This window comes from Aulonocara stuartgranti, assembly GCF_965226115.1.
Source record: "Aulonocara stuartgranti genome assembly, chromosome: 1".
NCBI classification, from domain to species: Eukaryota; Metazoa; Chordata; class Actinopteri; order Cichliformes; family Cichlidae; genus Aulonocara; species Aulonocara stuartgranti.
The window spans coordinates 6,133,687-6,158,702 of record NC_138939.1 but is presented as its reverse complement, the minus strand read 5'-3'; the positions used below and the strand labels follow the sequence as shown (position 1 = coordinate 6,158,702).

At 40.3% G+C, this 25,016-nt stretch overlaps 1 protein-coding gene across 1 annotated transcript; it reads right to left on the bottom strand.

Annotated features, from left to right (window-relative positions):
- Positions 1-2,296: 2,296 nt before the first annotated feature.
- On the bottom strand, positions 2,297-24,665 carry neto2a (neuropilin (NRP) and tolloid (TLL)-like 2a). Its single transcript, XM_082535069.1, has 10 exons — positions 24,132-24,665; positions 19,540-19,596; positions 19,133-19,276; positions 15,969-16,217; positions 15,386-15,433; positions 14,721-14,848; positions 10,566-10,794; positions 6,345-6,458; positions 6,088-6,218; positions 2,297-4,231 (listed from the first exon to the last, which is right to left on the bottom strand). Exons 1-10 carry the CDS (start codon positions 24,139-24,141, stop codon positions 3,485-3,487), a joined length of 1,857 nt encoding a protein of 618 aa, XP_082391195.1. The 5' UTR covers positions 24,142-24,665; the 3' UTR covers positions 2,297-3,484.
- Positions 24,666-25,016: the final 351 nt, after the last annotated feature.

The window sequence follows — 25,016 nt, the reverse complement described above, 5'->3', positions numbered from 1 at the left end:
ATCTCCACCCACTCCACCCTGCCTGCAGTCTCTTCTTCAGCTCTCTGTTGCTTTGGATGGTTGATCCCAGGTATTTAAACTCATCCACCTTGACTACCTCCACTCCTTGCAGACAAATTATGGTTGATTTATTATTGGGCCCTTTTATTTATTATGGAATACATTGTTTTTGAATGGTTGCATCTTAGTACAATCCAAACCATGTGATTATCGCACACTCACAACATGGGAATATAATCTTGTACTTGACCACATTAGCACTGCAGATATTTGCAATTTATTTTAATTCGTTTTAAACCCGATGCTAATTTAAGATGTCGGTCACGATTTAGAGTGGCATTGAGTTTGTTATGCCTGCACAGAAATTCAATTTTGAAGTCAGTTAATGAATTCAACCTAATAGCGAGTGTCTCAATAATTAAGATCTCTCCACGTCTAACTTGTCTTCATTTTTCATGTCAAAGATCCATTACTGTTGTGGCATATTATAACCTCAGATGTCTCATCCAGCATTAGGACCGGAGGGGGATATGAGAGCTTGTCCGTGCAAATTGTCTTGGGTGTCAGTAGATCTCCTCGTCCCGTCTCACTCCTCTTCTGAGAGGCCATGAACAGTGCAATAATACTTCGACAACAAACTCATCCAATCAGTCACACCCTGTTAATTATAAATGCTTATTACGTCATTCATTGCATGTACTTATACACGTGTTGTATACTCTTCTGTGTGTACTACGTAGCAAAAGGATAAACTAGAACAATTACTGTCTAAACAGGTTTATTACCACAGTCACAGAGCATTACTCCAATCCCAGAGAGGACATCTCAGCTTTTCAATTTCATTTCATTGGTTCTCTTCCAGATCATACGAGTGGACATTGATCCGATGTTACAATGATTTCTAACTGATTTTATTTGCCATTTAATTCACCCGCAATCTGTCATATGTCTTAGTTTATATGCGTATAAAACACTTCTTGATGTCCAGATTTGTGTCTTTAGCTCGAATCTTATCAATCTAATAAAAACGCATGCTGAATGCAGTGTGTCTGCAGGTGGCGCTGCTTTTTTATTATTGCATGCGTTTCTCAGTGATGTTAATGGTGACCTTTGGCACTTATTATTGTAAAAATACAAACAGATAGTATTTTGTTTTCACATGAAACACAATTTGTAATGGAATTTCCCACTATGTTATGCTGTGTTATAGAAATTCTACTACTCTATGCAGTACTGTGGAAAAAAGTAACAGCCATGTGCTGTTAATTAAATGCACTTGGTTAAATGTTCATCAGCAATAGTGACCACCTAAAAGCAGAGGTTTTGGCAGATCCCTGCAAAAGAATGGCTGAACGTGAAAAGAAACAACATGTTGCAGTGGCTCAAAGTCCAGACCTCAACCTGATTGAAATGCTGTGGCGAGACTGCAAGAAAGCTGCGTATAGAAACGAATACCTGCAGACCTCAATGAACTCAAACAAAGAATAGTGGAACAAAATTCCTTCACAAAGATTTTAGACTCATAATGTTCAGAAAATGATTACTTGCTGCAGGCTGTACTTAGTTTTTCACAGTACTGCATACTTTGGCTGACTGTTATTTGTAGTGAGCTGTGAGACTTTGTGAAATCTGCTCTACTGTATCTCTATTGTAGGGCCTGCCTTACGATATAAAGCGCCTTGAGGTGACTGTTGTTGTGGTTTGGCGCTATATAAATAAAATTGAATTGAATTGTTCAAGAGTGATTTCAGCATAATGTATTGATTAATATCATTAGATTGAATCCCGAGACAGCACGTGTAGGTGTCACTGTGTAGGTGACCAGCCCAATGCATAAAGGAATTAGCATCAATAACGGCCAAATACTTTAAGACTGTGTCATAAGCTTTTAACAAGGCAAACACATCATGACAGCAAAGCAAATAAGAGAGCAAGTGAGAGACAGAGTGAGAGGCAAAGAGAAAATAATAATCTGTAAATATTAATTAAGCTTAATTGGTCTTTGGTGGTCAGGAAGCAATGCATTATGCATTCCACTCAAAAAGTCTTTTAAGCACAACAGATGATGGAAGTGGAATTTGTCAGCTTTTGATTATTTGTGTTCAACTTAAACTCAATCTTAAGGTTCGCACAACTCAGGGAATAAAGTATCCCCACAGCCCCTTTTGCATCAAAGCAAACCAAAACACTTTGCATAGGCTGTGTCTGTTCTGCCTGCATGTCACAAAGTGAATCTTGTCCTGACATCTCCAGCCTGAGCAGAGTTACTTTTATGTTTTTTTGGTTACAGCGAACAGAAACACTCACACGGTGAGGTGAATAAGCTCTCATTTAATTCAACAAAATGAAATTATACAACTAGTGGTTAAAATCATAATTGAGTCCCAAGTAGGCTACATGTCTGTCACTGTAAGGAAACAGGTTGTGCTTGTTTTACACACTCGATTCATGGGGACACAGAGGAATTACATTTTCTCCTTTTAAGGGTAGGGGTTTGGAGAGGCATGGCAGAGAGAGGCTATCTTGATTCAAGCCAGGGCTCACATCCAAATATTTATATCTGATAAATGATCACTCAAAGTCTGAATCCTCTTATGCTATAAAACTCAGAGCAGAAATAGTCTTTTTCTGTATTTTTTAGCAAAATAAGACAGTCTCTTCATGTGCTCTTCCTGAGGAGAGACTGAATGAAGTGTACCTTCTGTATATGTGAGGTAACCATGAAAAATACATAATTATTATAGTAATATCACATAATTATCATCGCCATCTTCATATTTAGTTGATCATTATTGATAACAACAACTTCTTCATCTTCCACCTCATCATCAACACAACATGTCATGGATGAGTCACCTTCATAAAATCGTCTGAGCAACAAATAAAAAAGATCAAAGAGTTAAAAGCCAAGCATCATCGTGAGGCTGGATACATACTGGTCTTAACGGTACAGTACACTGACAAAAATAAAGACTCAAATAAATTATTAGAAGACACACTATCGATCATATATCATATATCTGTGCATGGCAGGTGAATAAATGCAAAAAGTCAGTCTACAACATCTCTCCAGGTTTCTCTCTTTCTGTGTTTGAGTGGTAACCCAACAGAGAGAAGTCTGGGTCTACATGCGAGAACATTCTCCTAGAAGTCTCTGATGGAAGGAGATGTTTATTGAGTATAAGACTGCAGAGACCAGATGTCTCCACACTTTGTGCACTCCGAATCATTCAGTATCCTGAAGAACAGAACCAGTAGTTATGTCAGATTTTTTCCCCACTTCCTTTTAGTTCTTTTGATCCATTCTTCCCAAACCTACACATGAGAATGAGAGGAGTCCTCGAGATTTAACCCACAATACCAGTGCTTGAAGACCAATGGCAGAAGAGCACGCAGGAGTAATCAGTTTGGAATTATAGTCCTCCTGTCTTGCATTCTTTAGATGATCGACCTGCAAGATCTGTTTCCATTTCTTTTCTTCCATCTAAAAGTCCATGGACATCGAGCGCTGTTGTGGATCAACTATGGTGGTACTGTTACGAGCACTGTTGCCACGAACACTGAGGGTTCCACAGGCTCCTCCCATCCCACCAATACCTCCAGCGATGCCACTAGGCCCTGCCATGCTCATGGCTCCTGCCATACTCATTCCACCACCCATCCCACCACCCATTGCCACTCCTCCCGTTATACCCACCGCTCCACCAATTGCTCCTCCTGCAATCCCTGATGCTCCTCCTCCTCCCATTGCTCCTCCACCTGCGGCTCCTCCACCCACTCCTGTTGCACCGCGCCCATAAATCTCACATGTGGTCTCCTCTGTGACTCGGTCCTCAATGACCTGCTGGTCGCAGTCGTGAGTCTGTGAGTGCTGCTTGTAGCCATAGCAGCTCTTCTTATAGCTGGCTGTGGAGTTGAAAGTCTTCATGGGTGGCGGCTTGGAGAAGTCGTTGTGGTAGGACAGCTCCATTGAGCTCAGAGTGGTGCGGCTGTGTTTCATACTGCCACCGCCAGTAGCCACAGAGCCTTGTGAACCACAGTGGTGCTCGTGGACGCAGCGGGACATAGTGGAGGAGCGCCGCATCTTGTGGAAGCTGTCCAGCTCCTCAGAAAGGTCAGCTAAGTCAGAGGACATCTCTTTGTCACGCAAAGAGAAGAGCTCGTAGTGGGGAGGGTCGAAGACCTCCTGGAATCCAGCCTTATTGAAAACACCAGGACGTCGAGCTACAACCTTGAAAAGAAAAAGATCCATTCAGACGATACACTTAAGTGATTACCAGGCCACTGGTTGTCCACTGTGATGCAGCATGAGCATATATCAAGACAATAGAAGGAATAACCATTTTAAGTCTTAAAACTGTCAAAAAAAATGTAATAAATGTGCTGCTTGAAGCACTCTGAAAACTAAATCTCTCCTTTTCCTATATGAGTGATTTGGTCCAATGTGGACAGAGATTTAATTATTTTCCCCTTTTCATCAGGACCTCTCCAACATTAGACACTTCAAAACCTTGGGTTTTAAATCAGAATGAATTTGTACTTTTATGTGTCTCATTTCTTACTCAAATCATCTCATTTTATGCTTCTTTTTCTTTAATTTTATCATGTCTTCCTATGTTTTTATCTCTTTTGATTATCTGAAATGTACAGCACCTTGGTTGACAGTTGTTGTTTTAAATGTGCTATATAAATAAATTTGACTTTGACTAATTTATCACATGAGACATTTATGTATGTTTTCTTTTTTGTGCTGATTAACTGGATGGGTGTCAGCTGGGAAATGCCAGTTAAATGTTAAATCTGAAACACCTAACTCTGAATCTTCTCTAACTTTCTCCACTTAAACAGTCATGTTTCTAAAATGGTAAAACAAGTACTTAAGCACTTGTTTTAGTAAGTACCTTTTGTGCCATAAACATGAATGAATAATTTAACTCAATGCACATTATTTGCTTGCTTTTTAATATATATATTTTATATCCATTTAAAGCATGAGTCAAAAGGAGAGTACTCCTTTTTAGGGTCTCCACTTTGAAAAATGTTCAGCACTCACTCAGGGAGAAATCCATTATGGGAGAGTCAGACTCCAATATTTCTGGCCACCTCAAGACAGCCATAAAGTAATGCTTACTGAGTAAGTAATGGGTTCTGGGAGTTATGAGGCATCATAGAGTGATATAAAAATAGATGGAAAAGGAAGCTTAAGAGAAAATGGTGTAACATAAGAAGATATTACAATGCGACTATACATTTCCTATCTCATGTACTGGATTATTTATGACATGTGGTGAAATCTAAGCATAAGCTTTTTTTGTTTTCTGTCTTTAGAGCTACATTCGTTTCCAACTTGTAAGTAATTCCATTGCTTTTAATATTGTATCATCTTTTTAGGCTCCGACATCTCTTAGTTGAATGAAAGTCATGAAAGTCCAACCACCGTCTTTGGACCTAATAGATCATAGAGATGACGCAAATCCCCCTGGGTCTGCCTTGAGTTGATCCCCGGTTAGGCCCTCCTGACTCGATTTCCTGAATGCTGCAGTTTTATCGTGGGAGATGTTGATTCCTGTGCATGAGAGTTTCTATAGATAGGTGTAAATATGGGCTGTTTTGATACACAATGTGATGAGGTTGAGAGCCATACAGGGGTAAAGGGGTGGGGGGATGATGGGAGGGGTTCACATGGTGTGTTTTCTGTCTTGCTCACTTTTTTCTTTTTTTTTTCCTTCTTTTTTTTGAGTTATTTGTTTTGGTTTTTTTTTTGTTTGCTTTAAAAAAAATCTGTAATTATTAATGTTGCTATGCTGTTATTATTATTGTTGTTATTATTATTATTATTATTATTATTATTATTATTATTAAGCTTGTATTTTCTGTGTTTGGTTTTCAGATGTCTGAGGTTAACCTTGAAAGGCATAGATACAAGTTGTGAGTTTTCTGTTTGTTTTTTTGCTTTGTTTGTTTGTTTGTTTTTATTTGTTTTCCAATTTAAAAATGAAAATAAAGCTTGGGGAAAAAAAAAGAAAAGTCAAAAAAAAAATAATGAAAGTCCAACTACAACCAATGGCAAAACAAAGACTGTATTACCTTTTTTCTTGGCTGTTTCATTTGGACCAGGATGGAGATGATAAGAAGAACAAGAACTATGCCTGATGAGACGCCGATAACGGTGCCATGGGTCTTAGTGATCTGATGAAAAAGCCCCTTAGATCGCTTCTCTGTAGCAAAAAGGTTAACGAGAGGGGAAAAAGCAATGAAAACTGGGAAATTTAAAAGCAAATCCAAACTCTACAAACATGCCATGTAAATCTTAATCAGCTAGCTGGAAGAAAGAAGATAATCACCTTTGCAGTGGTTTTCATCCCATGGGTAGACACAGTTCTGAACGCCATTGCAGACCAGGGAGTTGTTAATACACATGTTGCTGTGACAGAAGAAAGTATTGTCGTTGCAAGGAGCTGCAGGCAAAAGACAATACACCGAGATAATGGAATTTAGAAAAAAAGAAAACATCTGTCTAACAGTGCTGAGTAAAAGATGACTACACTGTGAAAAGGACCAGAAGCTATTTTGATGATAACAATAAAACAATAACAATAAAAGAACAATCATTTGGCTGTGGAAATCTGTAGAGGCCCGTAATAAAAGATGAAATGTTCTATTATTTTCTGAAACACTGGAGGTCTAATGGAGACACAGTACACATAAGGCCATGCATCATCATTTCCTGCACACATAACATCGGAGTGACGAGGGGAGGAGATGACGGCTTCACTAAACTGCAGCCATCACGTCAAGAGACTCTAACAGAGGGGAGACAGAGAGCAGGTGGAGAGGGGGAATAGGGAAAAGATGAAAAGAAAGGCAGAGGTGGGGATGTGGGGGCAGAAATGGCTTCGGTTCATCATGGGGGTGCAGGTGGTTAGGCAGGTGCCGCGAGACACAGCACATTAAAGCAACTTTCAGCGTATGAAGACTGTGATGGCAGAGACAGAGATGGCTGGTAATTGAGGCTGGCTGCTGGGCTCAGGAGACCGATGCACTTCCAGTCAGCAGGAAGACATGCAAGGCTGAAAGAAGATGCAGATGACTGCATACTCGTATAGACAAGTTTGGAGCTGCAGCAAAAGCCAATTCTTATCTGCCAAGTGGAACTAGAGATGGGTGATGTGGAAACTGGGTTTAGGTTACTTAAGGATATTTATAGAGTATTTTGTTTATTAGTCCAGAGGAATTGTTTAGCAGACAGAATATTTTAACACTAATAGTTGGTTAATATTTCACAAAGTCCTCTATATAACAAATGGAAAATTCATGTCGGGTTGTAAAGAAACAGGAGTGTGCAACTAAAACTTCTTATTGAGTCTAATACAAAATAAGGGAAATTAGAAAACCTGATCTTTGTGAGAGCAGCCCTATATTATAAACACTTTTAACGCCAAGTGTGTCATATTCGATACATGAGTTTCTGTGTGGTTCAGTGTGTTTTCCCCCCAAAAAATCTGATCATATGAATCATCGGACACATGCATTGCCACTGTAAAAAACTGCACAGAAATACCAGGAGCAAAACTAAAACTAAACTACTACTAAAACTAATACATGCAAATTATTATTTTATTTTTCTTTAATTTGTCAGAAGGTTCAATAAACACTCTAGTTTCTAAAAATTTGAATTTTATGGTAATTATTTCATGGTTCAAGCTTTACAGGGTTAAAACAGCTGATGAGTAGTATGCTTTCATTTAATTTGTTTCCATTTCAGTTGCCAACAATAACAGAAAATGATGTCTACAGGATATTTTCTTCATCTAATTTCAAGTCGGTTTTACACTAAATCCATTAGTATCCAATTATTTGTATAAGACGTGTCGTATATCCTGGACAGGATGGCGCAGGCACAGAAACAGCCATTCACGCTCACATACACGACAAACAGGAATCACTGAGTAACAAATGGGAGTTCAGAGAGGGAAAACATGCCAAGTCCACACTGAGAGATTCAAAGCCAGAACAGTGCTAAGCACACTGTCCAATCCTAAAGCTCATAACTTGTGCAAAATATGACCCAATCAGATTTGTCCTGTTCAGTTGAGTAAAGGATGTAACAGAGAATAGATTGGAATAAAGTAATGATAACATAAAAAACAAAAACAATTATGATTAATGTATGCCTCATATTTATACTTCTTTGTTGAGCCCAAAGGATGAGCATGCTTTTAAAATGGTGTTCACAAAGATAAATATTGTTCCTCTTCGCATGCAGTACAAAGCAAAATCTGTCTCTTATGGCTTGTTCGCTTCTCCAAACTGTCCCTTCCAAGCTCCCCTGAGTAAATCATTCCACCCCTTTTTCCTCTCTCTTTTTTTAAACACACAAGCTTAGCGGCTGTGTGCACACACACTCTCTGAGTCTTTATCACAGCTGAAACAGACTCTAGTTTGCTCTACTAGTTTCAACCCTCTTCCAAGGTCCATTGTGATGAGGGCTTTGTGCCTCCACTTGCTTCCTCTGCCTCAGGGTTAAATAACTTTGACAGCGGGACATGCATATGGGCATGTATGTGAGGTTGTGCATGACAGAGTATGTGTGCGCTGGAGTGTGCTCTCCTTCTATTTCCCAGTGAGAAAGTAGACAGGGTCGCTCCCCTGACACCGCCATCACTTCCAAACCGATTATGTGTCTCTCGCCTTCAAAATGTAGTTTCTAGGAAGGTGTCAACAGCGCTTCACCCTCACAGCCTCTCTCCTCACACAAGGACATAACTCATCTGAGTGTGTGCATTGTGTGGCCGTGTGTTTATTTAATAAGGCTTTCATGTGCCTGGTTTACATTTCATAGGGGATTCTGCTGGAAGATTAGAGCACATGACGGAGTGCAAAAGGCACAACTCATCTTGTACTAAGTGACAAAGATTAATTGTTCCCTCTGACCTCCAAGCAAACTTTAAGCCAGTCGCTGACTCTGACCAAATAAAGTTTATGAGTTCTTCAGGCGTCTTCAGACTACTCTGAGATGAACTGTGTGTTACTCAAAGTCAGAATTAATGAGGATCCAAATGATCTTAAGGACTCTTCAAGTAAAAAAACAAAAAGAAAAACACTCTTGCTGAATCTAAAAGCCTTCAAGTTGCGACTGCAATCGCTATGGGTTTGCTGATGAAAACAACATTAGCATTCACACAGGGCTTGGGAAGTGTGCAGGAGAATGTAGCAATTAATATTTCAGTCCATTCAGGCATTTAATGAAAATATTACAGTGTGCTAACAGAAAACTGTTTTCTGCCTGGCAATTTCTTTCTACTTTATACGCAACCTTTGGCAGCATTTGTCTGAAAATCTCTTGTACTTCAAAAGTGATGAAGCCCAAACTGAAATTACTTCCATTAACCCCATGCAGCATTTCCTTTTACCAAAACAGAGAAATAAATTTCTAGTTCCCTTTTGTAAGTGACCTATAATAAACACAGTATGATGCGGTGACATGCATATCAAGAAACTATTTGATACTTTCAGTTACTTAAAAATGCTGGAGTTAATAATTGGTTTTCTCATATCTGCGGTCTAAACATGGCGCAGCGTAATTAGCTTTCCTTGCTGAAATGCCACTTCAGTGTCTGCTGCTGACTGCTGATGCAAATAGAACACAGGACCTCATAAATCAACTGTTTTTACGACTGCTCGTGTGTGTGGGGTTGATAATTTAGGGCCTGGAAGATCCTGAAAGTATCAACATGTATTTCTCTTTACGGATGGGAATTGAGAACTGGTTCCAGTTGAGAAGAGGCACCAGATTCTCCAAAGTTTCAGTTTCTTTTATTAGTATGAACACATTTTTATGAAACTTGCTGAATCTAAAACACAAGGCAGCAGAACTTTTTGCATGCCCGAGTCACATGTAAGCGTTTTTCTTCTGTTTATTGAATGTGTTTGGACTCAAATAGTAAATCAGCCATGCTAATGCTGAAAACCTGTGAAGGCTTTTTTTCTTTTTTCCTAAACAGGAAAATGACAAAGACTCATTAGGGAAGTGTTAATGAATCACCAAACCAACAAGCAGAATTGATGATGGCAACAAAATCTTATCTATATAAATCCCTACGGCTTACCCGTTCTTAACAGAGAACTATTCAGCCAAAGAGGGCAAAGAAAACTACAAATCACACTCCTAATAAACAAATAATAACACAAAACTGTTATATTTTATCTTATTTGTCAGCTTAAAAAAAAGCTAGAGATGGTTAAATCCCTTTAATTAGTCAATATCTACAGAGATGCATAAAGTGCTGTTCAACAGCAGCGTTAAACCCGCAGCAGAATGCCGGGTTTGATGCCGTAAAAATTGTCTAGCTCACAGTTTTTATACGTGTGGTCAGACTGAGCCCGTTCTGTGTATTCCAGATGGCATCCAGAAACTGATGTCTTATGCTTGTTTTGTTTTTTTAACAGCATAACAAATGGCTCTAGGCCAAATACTCAACCATGTGGAAGTTCACATGAGGAAACAAGATGTTAAAATGCTGGGTCCAGGCTGAATTAGTATTGTCAGGAAGACTGGCACTCACGATCAATAAATGATGTGAACAGCATGCGGAAGCGACTGAGTCGGCTCTTCTCGTCGGCCCACATTCGTACGACTCCCATGTCGTTGTTAAGCATCACATCGTTAGCCACGGTGCTGCAGAACTTGGCCTTGAGGTTTTCAATGGCACTGCTGCCATCGTACACAGCCACGAAGTTCTTCTTACACTCATTGGAATGCTCCATCTGGTAGTCTATGAAGCGCAGGTAGATCTGGGGATGCACAGGAGATGCAAATCAAATGAAATTCACAGCGATACATCACTTCGCTTCACTGCTGTCTAACCATGACAGCAGACTAACTTTACTTTTTATGTCAGCAAAGTGTGAAAAATATTCATTAAATCAGAAAACCCAATATAGCAGACACGGAAGATGTTCAGACACTCGTAATAAACAAAACACAGATAAGAGAAGAACCCCGTGAACCTGTGAATTGTTATAAAGCCCTTCCTTAGAGCATGTAGGTATGGAGGAAGGATAAAGAGTTTAACAGATGGAAAGAACATAGATTTACTTCAACAAAGTAAATCTAATTCATCCAGGTTGTGATACATATAGCAATGTATAGCAATGTGTAAAAGTAAATCTGAGAATATGGAGCAGCGTGCTCTGTGTTCCTCACACACTGTTTTTTTCATGGTTCTCTTCAGAGAATGCCGCAGGGAGGAAAGACTAGTGAGCTGAAGCTGCAGCTCTCCTGGCATTGAAAGTCTGGGCTCAGAATGAAATACTAATGGTGTGTTCACCTGGTCAGAAAGTCAGAAAATTTCAGCTTTCCAGAAATTGCAGTCAAACACAAGTATCAAAACACCTTGTATTTATCATGTTGTACTGACCCAAAATTTAATGGGATTTTTAAAAACCTGACTGAAATGCACTAGTTTGTCCTTGAACATCGCATCGATTCTCAGCCTATAACAGTTTCACCTGGTTATAGCATGAAGCACAAAGAAGCAAGTCATAAAGAATAAGCCAGTTACAAACCAGATTTAATAAAAGCTACTTTCAGCTGCTCCCTTAGTCACAAGGGGTCACGCTAGAAGGTAGTTCTACATGTTTGATCTGCCACATTTTAACACCAGACACTCTTGCTGACACAACCCCATTGAGATATGTGGGTCTCCTTACTGGACTGAAACAGGACCTTTGACTTGTTAGAGAAACGTGTAAAAATGCTAGACTATGCAGCCAGTAGAAAGCATCCTCAATACAGTTTCTTTATTCATATAATTTTGTTACTACACCTGTGCTTTTTCTACAATAACACTACTACTGAGATACAACTTCACTTTGAGCCTGTGCCCTGTTTATGAATGTCTTTCTTACAAACTGGACATAAAGGAAGGTGATGACATGTAAACCTGCATTTTTTTCTAATTACCACTAGGGGGTGACTCCCTATTATAAAGCAGCCTATGAGAAAATACATAGCTATTGCAAACTAATTAATGACCTCAATCAGTAGTTTTACATCAGTTAAGACAAAGTAATTTTCATTATGCTAACATGGATCCATGCTGAGTAAAATAAACAACAAAGCAGGTTATGCTTTAGGATGTGGCTACCTTGACACTATATGAGGGTGCAACACTTTCCATTTCTCAGTCAGAGCCACCTCTTGCACCCAATGTGTGTTTCCAAAAAAATTGGTGACGGTTAAAATGCCAGCCAAGCTTCAAAATTAATTTCACAAACCAGTGGGTTTTGTCACAGTAGCAATGTCCATCTTATCTTTACAGTCTATGTAGCCAGCACAGCATAGTTTGCTTATTATTAAGCCCAAGTATATAACTGTGTTTCATTTCAGCTCCCACTGTGAGTAACTGCATAGCACGAGTCAACAAATTATTCTGCGCACAAGTCACGTCAGGAATAATGACATGATAAAATCATGACCATGGCTCAGATTAAATTTCAGCACATTTAGCTCACAGACACCGGTGAGCAGGCAGCAGTTAAATAGCTGCTGAGCCTGTTGCTCTTTTCCTTTTGCGTCATTGAGCTAATGTCTGGCCACTAAACTCTGTCCTTCTACTAAATTCAGATCATCTTCACTTCTGCTTCACACTGCACGTGATGAATCAGTGAAGCGATTGTGGAGGCTACTTTCTATGCAAGTAAGAAAAGAATGCGTGTCCATGCAAATCGTGTATGAATAAAATATTACTTTCCTATATACATATCAGTATTTAATGTGCATAGGTAATTACTTGTACTGTGTGAATGGATACTGTGTAATTTGTGACTGAATGCATCTGCCACTTTATACTTAATAGGATGTGCATGAATTTGTGTGCATTAGTGTATTGAGCCCAGTGAGCAGCCCAGGAGTGTGTGGATGACTCATTTAGTCACTAGGGAGAAGCAGAGCAGCAATGAATTAAGGCTAGCCAGGTTGCGGTTGTAATTCCAATGAGATTTTTGATATCTAGTCATAAATATCAGAACTTATCACTGGGTTTTCACTCTTGGCCTGAAAATATTGCCTACTCGTGAATCTCCAGGGCCACACTAAATAAAATTCGCCTGCACTGCTTTTTCCCATGCTGCCTATCTGTGTATTTGCAATGCTCACACCTATTATGTTTTAAATTACAGCCACAGTACAGACAAGACTGCCAGAAGTGTTGTTCTCAATGAAAGGAGCGCACAATGCTACTGTATGTATTACCGTTACATATTTAAATGTAAATAATTTATAGACTCACTCAGATTTATATCCAACGATCAGCCACAACACTAAAACCCCTGGAAGGTAAAGTTAATCAGCGGTCATTGTGCTACAATGCAACCTGCCTAGGCATTCATGTGGATGTTACTTTTTTACATGCTAGCCATTCAAATGTGACAAAACTGGCTCAAAAATGTGGCAAAAAACACGTCTATACAAGAGGTTTACTTAAATAGGTGAGGGTGCCATAGCTGTAACAGACTGAGTACACTCCAAGGAAATAACACTCTCAACACCAACTGCACCGCTACGTTGTAAAAACTGCTCAGCAGCAGCTCAAGGAACATGATTAAAAAAAAGAAAAAAAAGTATTGAGTTGACTCTGCGTGAATTGGCACAAACCTGATCTACCGACACCCACAAACCACCTCCTAGGCGTCCCCCTTCAGTGGTAAACAGTAAACAGGTGGTTTGTCGGGTTGTGGTTTTACATCTTCTTGGCTGCATGTTTACTTATTTACTTGATATTCTTACAGAGAATATCAAAAATAGTTTCCCAGTGACACAAAAATAGATAAAAGAAATGTGTAATAGCATCACAATAGTAATAGGTGAATGTGCAAAGAATTAATGGTGCAAAGACAGAGAACAGTAGGAAGGTGAAGCAATGGAAAGTGGGGCACACTGAACAGACTGGCAGTATACAAGATGATTTCAGAGTTTACTTCATGACTGTTTAGATATTCTGAGTCGTTCCTATTCTTGTTTGTACTCCAAGGATCCCCCCCACACACACACTCGCTTCAACTCCTTTCAAGTCCTCATGGTAAAATTCAAAATTACTTCTCCTCAGATTTCTTTTCATGGATGACTATTCATATCTATTCTGGGATTAACTGCATTTGTTGCAATGAGATTTTTGTATCATTTTCATGCGATCTTGGACAGGATTCATGCAGGTTTTTGTCATTTCCACAGTTCCATTAGTGGCCAAAATAAATATTCTGAGCTGGGGTGTGAACAGAGCCCCTGTGCTCTTACAATTCACTGAGAAAGATGTGTAACCTCAATTTTCAGTGACGCTGAGAGGCGTGAAATGATTGAACACAACTGAGAGAAACATTACTGATGCTTTAGATGTAAAATTTCTGTCTTTCTGTGGCGCTAACTCAGTATGTTGCCAGTGTAACAAATATCCCCAAGAGAGATGAATAAAAACCCTTTAATGTTATTCCACTTTATTTTGTAGTGAGAATGGAGGATGTTTAGAGATTTTATTTATTCAAGGTGTGCATTTGTCTGGCATAATGAAATGGGTTTGAACATGACTCATTCAAGCAGAAAGATAGACACCAGCTAGATTTTAGTGTTTAGAAAGCACAACAATGGAGCTCGAGCAGGATAGAAAAAATGTGTTAAGGATTGTACCTGGTTACTGACTAAAATTAGTCAGTACTGTACTGACCTTGGACTGAGAAGGAGCCTTGATTGTCCAGATACAGTCCAGGGCATCACCAGGCTTCACTCGTTTTTCTTCCTCCACCTGACTGGAGCGGATAATCCCGTCCCATCCACCAACATTAAACTGGCATTCTGCAGAGAGACAAAAGAAATGTGGAGGAGAAACATTAAAAAAAGAAAAAAAATGAAAGGAGAGAAGGGTGTAAAATAAAAAAGTCAAGAATGGGGTCACATGGATGTACATAAAAGAACCAAATAGAAAAAAAAGAGCAGAGGATAACAAGAAAAATGGTTATTATGAAAAGAAACACATGACAAACAGAGGGACAGATAATGGATTTTATTGAGGAAAGAAAAGGATTTAAGGCTGAACTGAAGTCAGCAGCATTAGGAAAAAGGACAATAAGAAGACAGAGAAACAAAGAGAGAAAGGCAGGGAGGGAAGAGCAAGATAAAAGAGGTGTGTGTTCATTCTTTCGTGTTCTTTAATTTGTACATGTGTGCTCATGTACGTCCTTTCAATTCATATACAGTCGTATGCCTGTCAAGGTACATTTACGCATTCAGCATTAACGCCAGTGCCTGAGATAGCCTCCGGTAAGCTTCTGAGCACAGAGGAGCTCTTCAAAAAGGATCGAACGCAAACCTGCAAAATACTGAAGAGCTTACCTGGGATGGGGTTTAGCAGTCCACCCACGTGCAGATGAAAATCAGGGTCTGAAATGATAAGATTTGGATGGCACATTACTCTCAATCCACATAGCAGAAACAGGTAAGAAGAGAACACAAGATAAGATCACATTAACGCATCCTAGATAAAGCAGAAAGGAGGTCTGTTTGGAGCTAATATCTGTCACCTGATGGGAGGCACTGATTTCTGGGCATACTGGGTTTAGATTTAGAAGGCTCTGATGTTGGACTTGTCTCTATTGAACGGCAAGAAAATGGGGGGGGGGGGAGAATCTATGATTGAAGAAAATTGTAGATCTATGAGAGAACTGTGGATGTCCATTCTGTCTTTTTTCATCATCTTTCACTGGTAATGAACACAAACAAGATGGGAAAGGGGGGAAGATAAGTATTCCTTTTGTTATACGGAGATCAGATTCTCCTTTATGTTTTGGGATAAAAGCAAACTAATCAGATCCTGTTCTTCACACATCTTGCTCAAAACCTTTGATGTGTACAAAAACGTGCTTTCACACTCTGTGCCATTACATTCAGTGCAAATGTGCCGTTCGGTTGCTTGTACCTGCAATAAAGGTGTACTCGATTCGGAATCCAAGGCCTTCCAGCTCCTCGTCGCTGGTGAACTTAACCCACATAAAACGTCCCGTGGATGTGACAATCTCTGGATTCTTTCCCCCACAGAAGCGATCAATAAGTGGAGAGAAACCAAATGGCCCATCACGTATTTCGATGTGATCGAAGCGACACTCAAACGATGGCTCTATGTAGTAGTTCTTATCAAAAGACAGCTGAATCCTTTGTCTAGGAAGGGCTTTGGCAAACAAGGGAGCAGAGAGAGAAAAGAAACAAAGGGAGAAAATCTGTGAAAAGAATACAATTAAGTCTTTCCTTTAGAGGACGCAGATAATCTGGGTGGTGACATGAACTTTTTAGAAGTTGGCTCAGAGCAAGGTGCAGATTATAAAGTCTTGTAAATCCTGTTCCACATTGCTGACTGTTAATTTCTGATACTTAGCCATGCTAAATGTTTACTGTATGTAAATGTTTCTTAAGGTTGTATTCAGGCATGATATTCTATTTCTAGAGAGAACCAAAATGATCAAGGAAAATGTGACAAGTGGCCCACAAGAAAGTGGTTTGACTACTGAAAAGTAGCACTGAATTAAAAATGATCAATCCAAACGAAAGTGTTTCCTGTCTCTGTACAGGCTGCATTACTGAGGACTTTCAGAGTAATTTCTGCTATTCAAACTATGAATAATGACCAATATTAGCACAGGTGGTGTTCACCCCCGAATATGATGGTCTAACTCAAAATCCATCCATTCATCCATCCATCCATCTGTCTGTCCATCCATCCATCCATCCATCCATCCATCCATCCATCCATCCATCCATCCATCCATCGCAGACAAGTTTTAGCTTAGATTTTATACTTTCAAGTTATGCTACTCAGTCTGTTTACAGTGCATTCCCTGTGTGCATACATCACTCAGAAGAATACATATACAGACAGGTGACAAATTAAAGGAAAACCTACAATGAGAAAGTAAGTAAATAAGTCAAATTTATTTATATCTTTTCACAGATAAAAATCACAAAGTGCTTCACAATACAGAAGGCGATTTTGTTTGCTGGGGAAATATTTGGCATGTATAGTTTGAGCCCACTTCTCGCCTCAGAAGAGGTTCACTTCAAATCAGTACAAAGTTGCTCTGAGCATTTCTGAGTCTTCAGTGTATGATGACACATTTCTGTCTGGACTGGAGTGGTCTCTTCAAGGACGAAAATGCTCTATCCATAAGGTATAAGGGTGCACTGAATGAGTATAAAAATTATGTGAGTCACATTTGATTGCCTTTGCATTACCCAATCTTAACCCAGCTGAACGCCTACGACAGACTTCGGACGGAGATGTCAAGCAGTGCTCTCCAACCATCATCAAAGCACCAAATGAGAGAATATATCTTGTGACAAAGTTGTTCATCCTTCCAGTGGGTTACAGAAACTTGTATGATCAATGTCATTTTCTGACAGGTGTGCAATGGCCCAACACTAAAATATTCTATTCTGCACTTTTCCTTTAATGTGTCACCCATGTGTATGTGGACACACATGACCACAGCATCCACAAATGGAGCCACTGTGGGATATGTCAGCACTGCTGTCACTGATTTTGTGAATACACAACACTGCAGTCACAGCATGAACTCTAGTTCACAAGTTCATCTGTCATGCAGATCCAGATGAATGTACTGAATGTTTGTTGCACTTTAATACCATGGCTTCCCTCCCCGCATACACACACACACACATAGTCGGTTGCAAGGGCAATTCATGCCTTCAGAGATGAATCATACTAAAAAGAGATGTTGAGGGTGAGGGCGTGGGGCTCTCAATCATGCCAAGCTTGCAGAAGCAAAATGCACCCAGGAAAAGAGAAAAAAGAGCAAGGTCAAGGGTGGTACATGTGTATGGCACAGAGAACAAGTGAACTAAAATAACCAAAGTGATTCTCTTTTCCCTGTGTGAGTTTTTGCTTCTGTTCTTGCCTTTGAATTTGAACCTTTCTGCTTGAATGAGCAGCCTGTATGCCTGCACTTCCTGCTATGAGTGCATTCACTCCCTGATGTGTTGAGTCTCATTTTCTCTATAAATTTCCATCTCCTTCTCTCTCTCTCACACACACACACACACACACACACACACACACACACACACACACACATGTAAATGACACAGCTTGATACGTAAAGAGCAGAATGTATAATCACTGAGCTGATGAACTCTGGGACATGACAATCAATGAGGCTCACTAACCACAGTTTATGATTACAAAGCGATCTGATTAGCTCTTCTACCAAACGTGAGCATCCATCTCGCTGCGATTCAGACTGAAAGGCTGAACACTGGAGCCTGAATATGAATATGACTAAGGCCATTCAGGACTAAATAATAGTAAATGATAGGTTCCATCTGTGGTGTCCCAGGCCTGCTGCGAGGTACTACTGCACACATCAGTAGGCTTATTCACCAACAATAGGTCTGAGCTTGCTTTGTCCACAGGGGGAGCACTTGAGCCATATGAAAAATCTATTCTCCACCACAGAAGGTAAAAGCACGCATCTCATCAGCATGAGAGCCTGTACTTTAACTTCATGGATAAACAGTTCATCAGTTTAGAAAACACATCAAGCAGCATCCCAGACCGCATCTCCTATAGCTACTAATGATGCTTTCCGTTATGTTTCCCGTGCGGCAGGAAACCAAATTACTGATGGGTGTGATATTTCTGGTGAACACTAAAGCTGACAAGAATGCCTACAATTCAGTGATATGCCATCAGAGCTCAGTTGTGTAGCAGATGTTCATCTCTTTTATATTTTACTTCAATAACCGAATCTTTTGCCAATAAAGATGAGCACACTGTAGCACTGCTCTGATGAGACCAGAAGTCAGGCGCTACCCACAATACGCCACTCTCCATCATTCTCAAAGGGTATCTGTGTGCTGAAACAAACTCCGGATGGCTCATTTGGAAAAATGTCAGGCTGATTGCCCGCTAGCAAAAGAACAGAAAATCAGATAGGAGCGAGGTTATATAAAACAATGCCAGTCAGGCTAATGACATTCACTGAAGGAGGCAACACGCTGAAAGGCGGGAAACTGTGTCAGCTGTTCTGGCGCTATGGAGCAGAAGATGAAACATCAGTGATCTGGCTTTACCTTCCAGGATGTAAACACACTCCTTATTGGGTGGATAGGGGTTTGGGTAGTTTGGGGAGGTGAAACTCCCGCCGTTGATGTTGCGGATCCACGTGCCACAGTCGTTCTGGTTGGGCCTCTGGCCGCCATAATCGCTCGGGGATTCTGAAATCAGAAAGACAGCGGGAAAAGAGAGAGCGACAGACAGATGGGGTATTGAGTCAAGGGATGAATGGGGGGATGATTGGAAGGCAAGGAGAGTATACGGAGGATTGGTGCAAGAAAAGGAACAAGCAGGCAGAGGCTATAAAGGGACGAGAGGCCTGAAGGAATTAATGTGATAAAAGTAGAGATAATGCCTCCTCATTTCACACTGGTTCGATATGGATGAAACAACATTAAGAGAAAATAGGAGTACCTGAGCTTACCTTTAGTTCTCTGTGCCAGAGCGAAACCCTCTTCTATTAGAAAGAAGAGTACCCACGCTGTGAAACAGAGATATTACACATTAGTCACAGGTGACTTAAATTCTGTATTCATATCCTCGAGTTCATCAGCAGTAAAGCCACTGAACAGACACCGAATGTGATCGGCTGTGGTATTGATTTCCCCTGTGTCTGATGAAAGTGAAATATAGATCAATATCATTTTTAAGTACGTCTGTGATTGAATTAGTAAATTTTTTAAAAAAAGGTATGGCTGGAAAAGGAAGAGGAGAGCTGAGAGAGAAAAGTTAATGCAATAAGGGTATATCAAGAATGAGAAATGAGGAAGAATGAGGGGAAAAAACAGTCCATTATCAATACAAATTATTCATGGAAGGACAAATAGTGCACAGGCATCCTGGAAATAACACAAATCTAAGATGGAAAGTGAGAACTAGACATGAGGTCACCATTTCATTCATTGCTTTTCAGTGACTGGGTGTTGTGATATATCTGTGTTAATGATAGCCATATTGTCTCAATAAGAAATACTGATATCATGTTCATGTTTTTAAAGATTCATACAGTCATGGTTACAGACTTTTTCTCCAACCCCCATTTACAGTGTCATTTATTTACCGAAAACAGAAGCAAAAAGACACAATTAAGAAAGCTGTACAAAAATTAATTGGACCAGGAGATTTATTTTCATCAGATTTTCCATAAATAGCAGTATTACATTTATTATGAGTCTGTTTGGCCACAATAGTGACACTCTACTACACACTATTATGACAGTACTTGTCATTCCGCGGCACAATAAACAAGGGCTACTGTGATTCTTTTCTCTAATTACACTGCATATTATTTCCATGTTAACTGATAAATTGTTGGTCTATAAAATGTCAAATAAATATTAATCTAAAAGATTGTTTACCTTGTCCTATAAGTACATTTTCACATATGACTATCAAAATGGTTTCAGTTGTTCAGGAATTCCACAGATGCTTAGCGAAACACGAAACGTGGAAGCAAAAGAATATCAATAGCAATAATAGTTTTATCTGCAACACTAAAGTGCAGTGCTAGTAGGCATTTTGGCTTCAGAAATATGTTGCTAATGACAACACTTAATGGAGATAAAGTTCAGTGTGAGATAAAGGCATACATGAAGAAATAATACAGCTAAGATTATATATAGATATGAATGGTGGGAATACTTGAATTAGTCACAGCTTTAAATGTACCTATACAGTGTGAACAGACTTGCAATGATACTTGTAGAGTTATTTAAAGGTAATTTGAATCTACCAACTCCACCTACTAATCTGCAGCCTCTGGGCACCAGAAAGATAAAGCATTCGCACAAAAAAATGGATACCGGGCCTCTGGGCCCACAGCGTTGATGAGAAGACAGGCATCTGGGCAGCGCATGGACACGGCCAATACATGGAATATGTTGTAGTACAATGATATCTGCGCTGAGAGCACGCATGTTACAGCTTCTGACACTGTCTTGCTCTGATAAGCCGCTGTAGACCTGATCCCCACTGAGTTCATAATAGGTTGGCCCGCTCACATCGAATAGGAGAGCAAGTGTGAGCGTGGCACATTGCATAATGGCACCCAGGAAGGACGGATGGAAGACTGACAGAAAGAGAGAGAAAAAGAAAAGAAGCGGGTATCTAATGAAGAACAATCCACATTTAACATGAGCAATGAACACAAACGTACCAGTGAGCCTAGATGCTTAGACTCATTTTGAAATGCACACATACAGAAACCCTCCCTCCCAGCTTCAGGATCTCATTACCTCTGTCTCCATTATCTTGCAGTGAAGTAGGTGGGAGTACGAACTACCACAGGCAATTTTGGAGAGCAGACCACCCAAATAACAGAGAGATGCTGCAAGCTCACACTGAGGCTTTTTTCACTGAATAAGCCAGAATCTAAATTCTGAAGATATCTGAAACACTGCTGCCCTCCACAAAGCTAAAGTGTGCACAGTGGGAATCTCACCACACTCCGAAGGCCTTTTGTCAGAAGTTTTAAAACACAGACTTTGTAAGAAGAGTGCTTTTATCTGTAAAGACAGAGGGCTGCAGTGACTTAAATGTGTTTCAAGTCTATAAAAATGTAAACTCACTTAAATGGCAAAGGTTGCATAATTTATTCTGGTAGTTGTAACATATTTTGAAACAATATAAATAAATCAGCAGCTAAACAGGATTTCAGTCTTTGTCACTTCAACATCAAGAGAACAACTTGCAAATGTGTATAAAAACGGGTGGAGTGTGGAGATTATGAACATAGACACAACTTGTAAAAAAAATGAGTTAATGGGCTAACATCTTATGAAATAAAGCACTCTTTTAAAAATGTAGGTTGGGTCATCTCATCTCATTGACCTCTGGTCATTTTAAAGCACAAGAGGAAACGTTACCGCCGGTTTCAACCCTGCTATTCTAGGTCATGTCACTTCATCTTTACATCACTTCTCACTCTGGCGTCCAAACCAAGCAGAAGCTGGGCACAAACTGAGGTCACCGCAGCTTTCTGAACTGAAACAGAATCAGCAGCACTGCTGTACCCTACGGAGACACCCCCTGTTACACGGGTGGGAGAAATATCATTGCAGGCCCATGAGATACTATTGCCTGCCAATGATTTAGTGTGGCTTCAAGATGAATAACTTATGGGCACGAGTTAGAAGTGCCTGGGAATTAGATAATTCCCTTGTGGCTACAAGTACAAAGCAAAGGGACATAGAAACTAAACTGTCTTTATATTAGGGGGAGATGCAGAATTCTTTGTTTAATGGCCACACCAGGCAGAAATATCCTGCAGTTCATCATGGCTGTTGCCAAACAGTTGATAAGATATGAAAGTCTCTAAAAAGGCTTCAGTTTTACTCACACTGTAACCTGTGTAGTGAAATAGTGAGGTACATTCACCCAGAGAGGGTGCTGAAAGCATCAGAAAATCAACAGCGCTGGAACACACCGGACTATGCTGGCTATTAGACTCACCGCAAGCAGGATTGGTTTTCATGTATTAATCTGAGCATTTACAAACACACCTCAAAGTCAGCAAAGGCAGTTCCCTAGAAACAGCAGGTTAGTGACTTAATATGGACAGTAATGCTTGAAGCAGCTTTTATTTTGAAGTGCAAGGAACTCTAGCCTGTTCAGTAGTTTTTACTACTTAAAAATATTTTTCTTTAAGGTTTCTTTGTAAAGCTGAACTTAAAACACTATGTATCTTCTGGTCACTTATTATTAAGTCGTGGTCAGGATAGAGTTACATGCCCAGAACTTGTTTTTTCATCCCCGTGTATTGAGCAAACCTCTTGCGGCCAAGCTACTTTCTGGCAGTGACGCTCTCCTCACCTTTGTTAGCGGTGGTTCGCTTTGCTGTTAAATCGTTTTCATGGCCTAAACCTCAGCGCCTCAGCGATGCAGTGAACTGCCCACACATGCAGACCCTTTGACAGGTTCGATGCACTTAATCGGCGTTGCAGCCTTGTGCTCCGGCGCGTGCCTCCTGTGCCAACGGCACGATCCTGTGGCTGCAGCGGGAGTCGCTCCGGCGGCAGCACGCGCGTGTGCGGGACGTCTGTGACTGGCTCTTAAACTTCGTCGTTTCCACCGCAGCAGAGAAGGAACTGGCCATGGTAGCACCCATTGACACCCGTAGCTGTAACCCGTGCATTACAAAGTAATATGAGAGTATATATTTTTAGGTTATTGATAACATATATTAAAACATATAATAGCTTTAAGTTTCCTTTTCTGGACAGATTTACGCTAGGCTACACTGTTTGTGACGAGTTGTTTTTATTACGCCTTATTGGAAGCAGTCAATGCGCGCTGACGGCTCGTATCGTTGCTGTGCGTTTTTAAAAAAAAAAAATTGTATCTGACCTTTGCTGTCCACTATGATCACAAATCTGTTCCCACTGTTTACTGATTGTAAACTGAGTGCCGCACAGATTCTGTTTTTTTTTTCTTGCACCACTGGACCATTACAATATAATAAAACCACAAAACTATTTTTATCGATTAAATGCTCAAAATACCAGATGATTAATGGTGTTCGCTTTTATTTATTTATTAAGTCTTTCTAATTAGCAGCGAATGTGCTCCGGTCGACTAAAGCCAATCAGACCTAACCAAACCCTGGAGGACCTGCGTGGTTTGAGCAGCAGAAGCTTGAACCAAGATCTGTCACAAGAGGGCAAGTAGATGCAAATAAAGGAAGAATGGAAATAGGTGTGACAGAAAGCAGGGAAAAAAACCCGTTGAAAACTGTCTGTAAATTGCATCAGATTAAGCGAAAAACATTAAATTAACGAGGCGCATTTTAATATTCTAAAGCGCATCCATGGTTAATAGGCTATTTGAATTTCATGGCACCTTCATTCTGATGGGATCAAACCCCACAACCTGCAGTTAAACTGTCAGCTGCGCTAAAAAGAGAGGATTAAACGTTAAACATTATATCCAAGGTTGAAATGTGCTGTCGTCCGTGTCGTGGCCAAGGAATCAGACCTTGACGCGCACCTCGGATGACCGAGGGGCTCCTGTACAACTCACCTCTGTGCATTTCCTCTGACGATGTGATTCCTAACCCAAAAGCACCTTTTCTAAAAACGCCCTCCTTTTCTGACCATTGTAGGGGTCCACGAGGCTCTTCACAAAATCCAACTTTGCTTGGACAAAAGTAAATCCATTACGCAGAGCCGCGCTCCACCGAGCTCTTCTTCGGCGTTCCCTTTGCTGCAAGAAAAACCCCGCTGCGAGCCTTTCAGCCAGGCATTATTACAGCAAAAGCAGCCTGCAGTTGGACCACGGTGGAGAAGACATGTGGAGGATGGACTGATCCAGCTGGGCTGACGCGCTGTAAGGAGAGGAAGGTAGGTATCCAAAAGACGCAGACGGATGGATGATGGATGGAGAGTGACAGAGAGATGGAGACTGGGGAAGAGTATGGAGGAGGACAGCAGGAGGTGGTGGAGAAGAAGAAGAGTCCGTCTCTGCCAGCTCTCCGCCCGTGTCTGAACTAAGAAACGCTCCTGAACGAGGCTCATTTAAGCCGTGGGCGCTGCTTACATCAATGAGAGGCTTGTCAGAAACACGGTCAAGTTACAGACAACGCACACGGAGCTTTTCCGGTGAGGTATTTCAAAAATAAAGTTTCACTCGCGAACTTGTTGCGATTTTTAAAGAGAAAAGAGCATAAAAAATATCTGTTTATCTATCTATGGGGATAACACTGATTCAGCTATCCCGAATAATACAGTCATGGATAACTAATGTGCTAAATATTGCACATGTGGACACTGCTCTCATTAAGAAAGGGAATGACACGTTTTCCCCACGTTCAACTTTTGCTTGTTTCACTGGATGCTTTTATTTTTAAGGAAATATCATATTTCCGGTTCTGTAACGCTTTATTTGCTGCCTAGTCTAACACAGCGT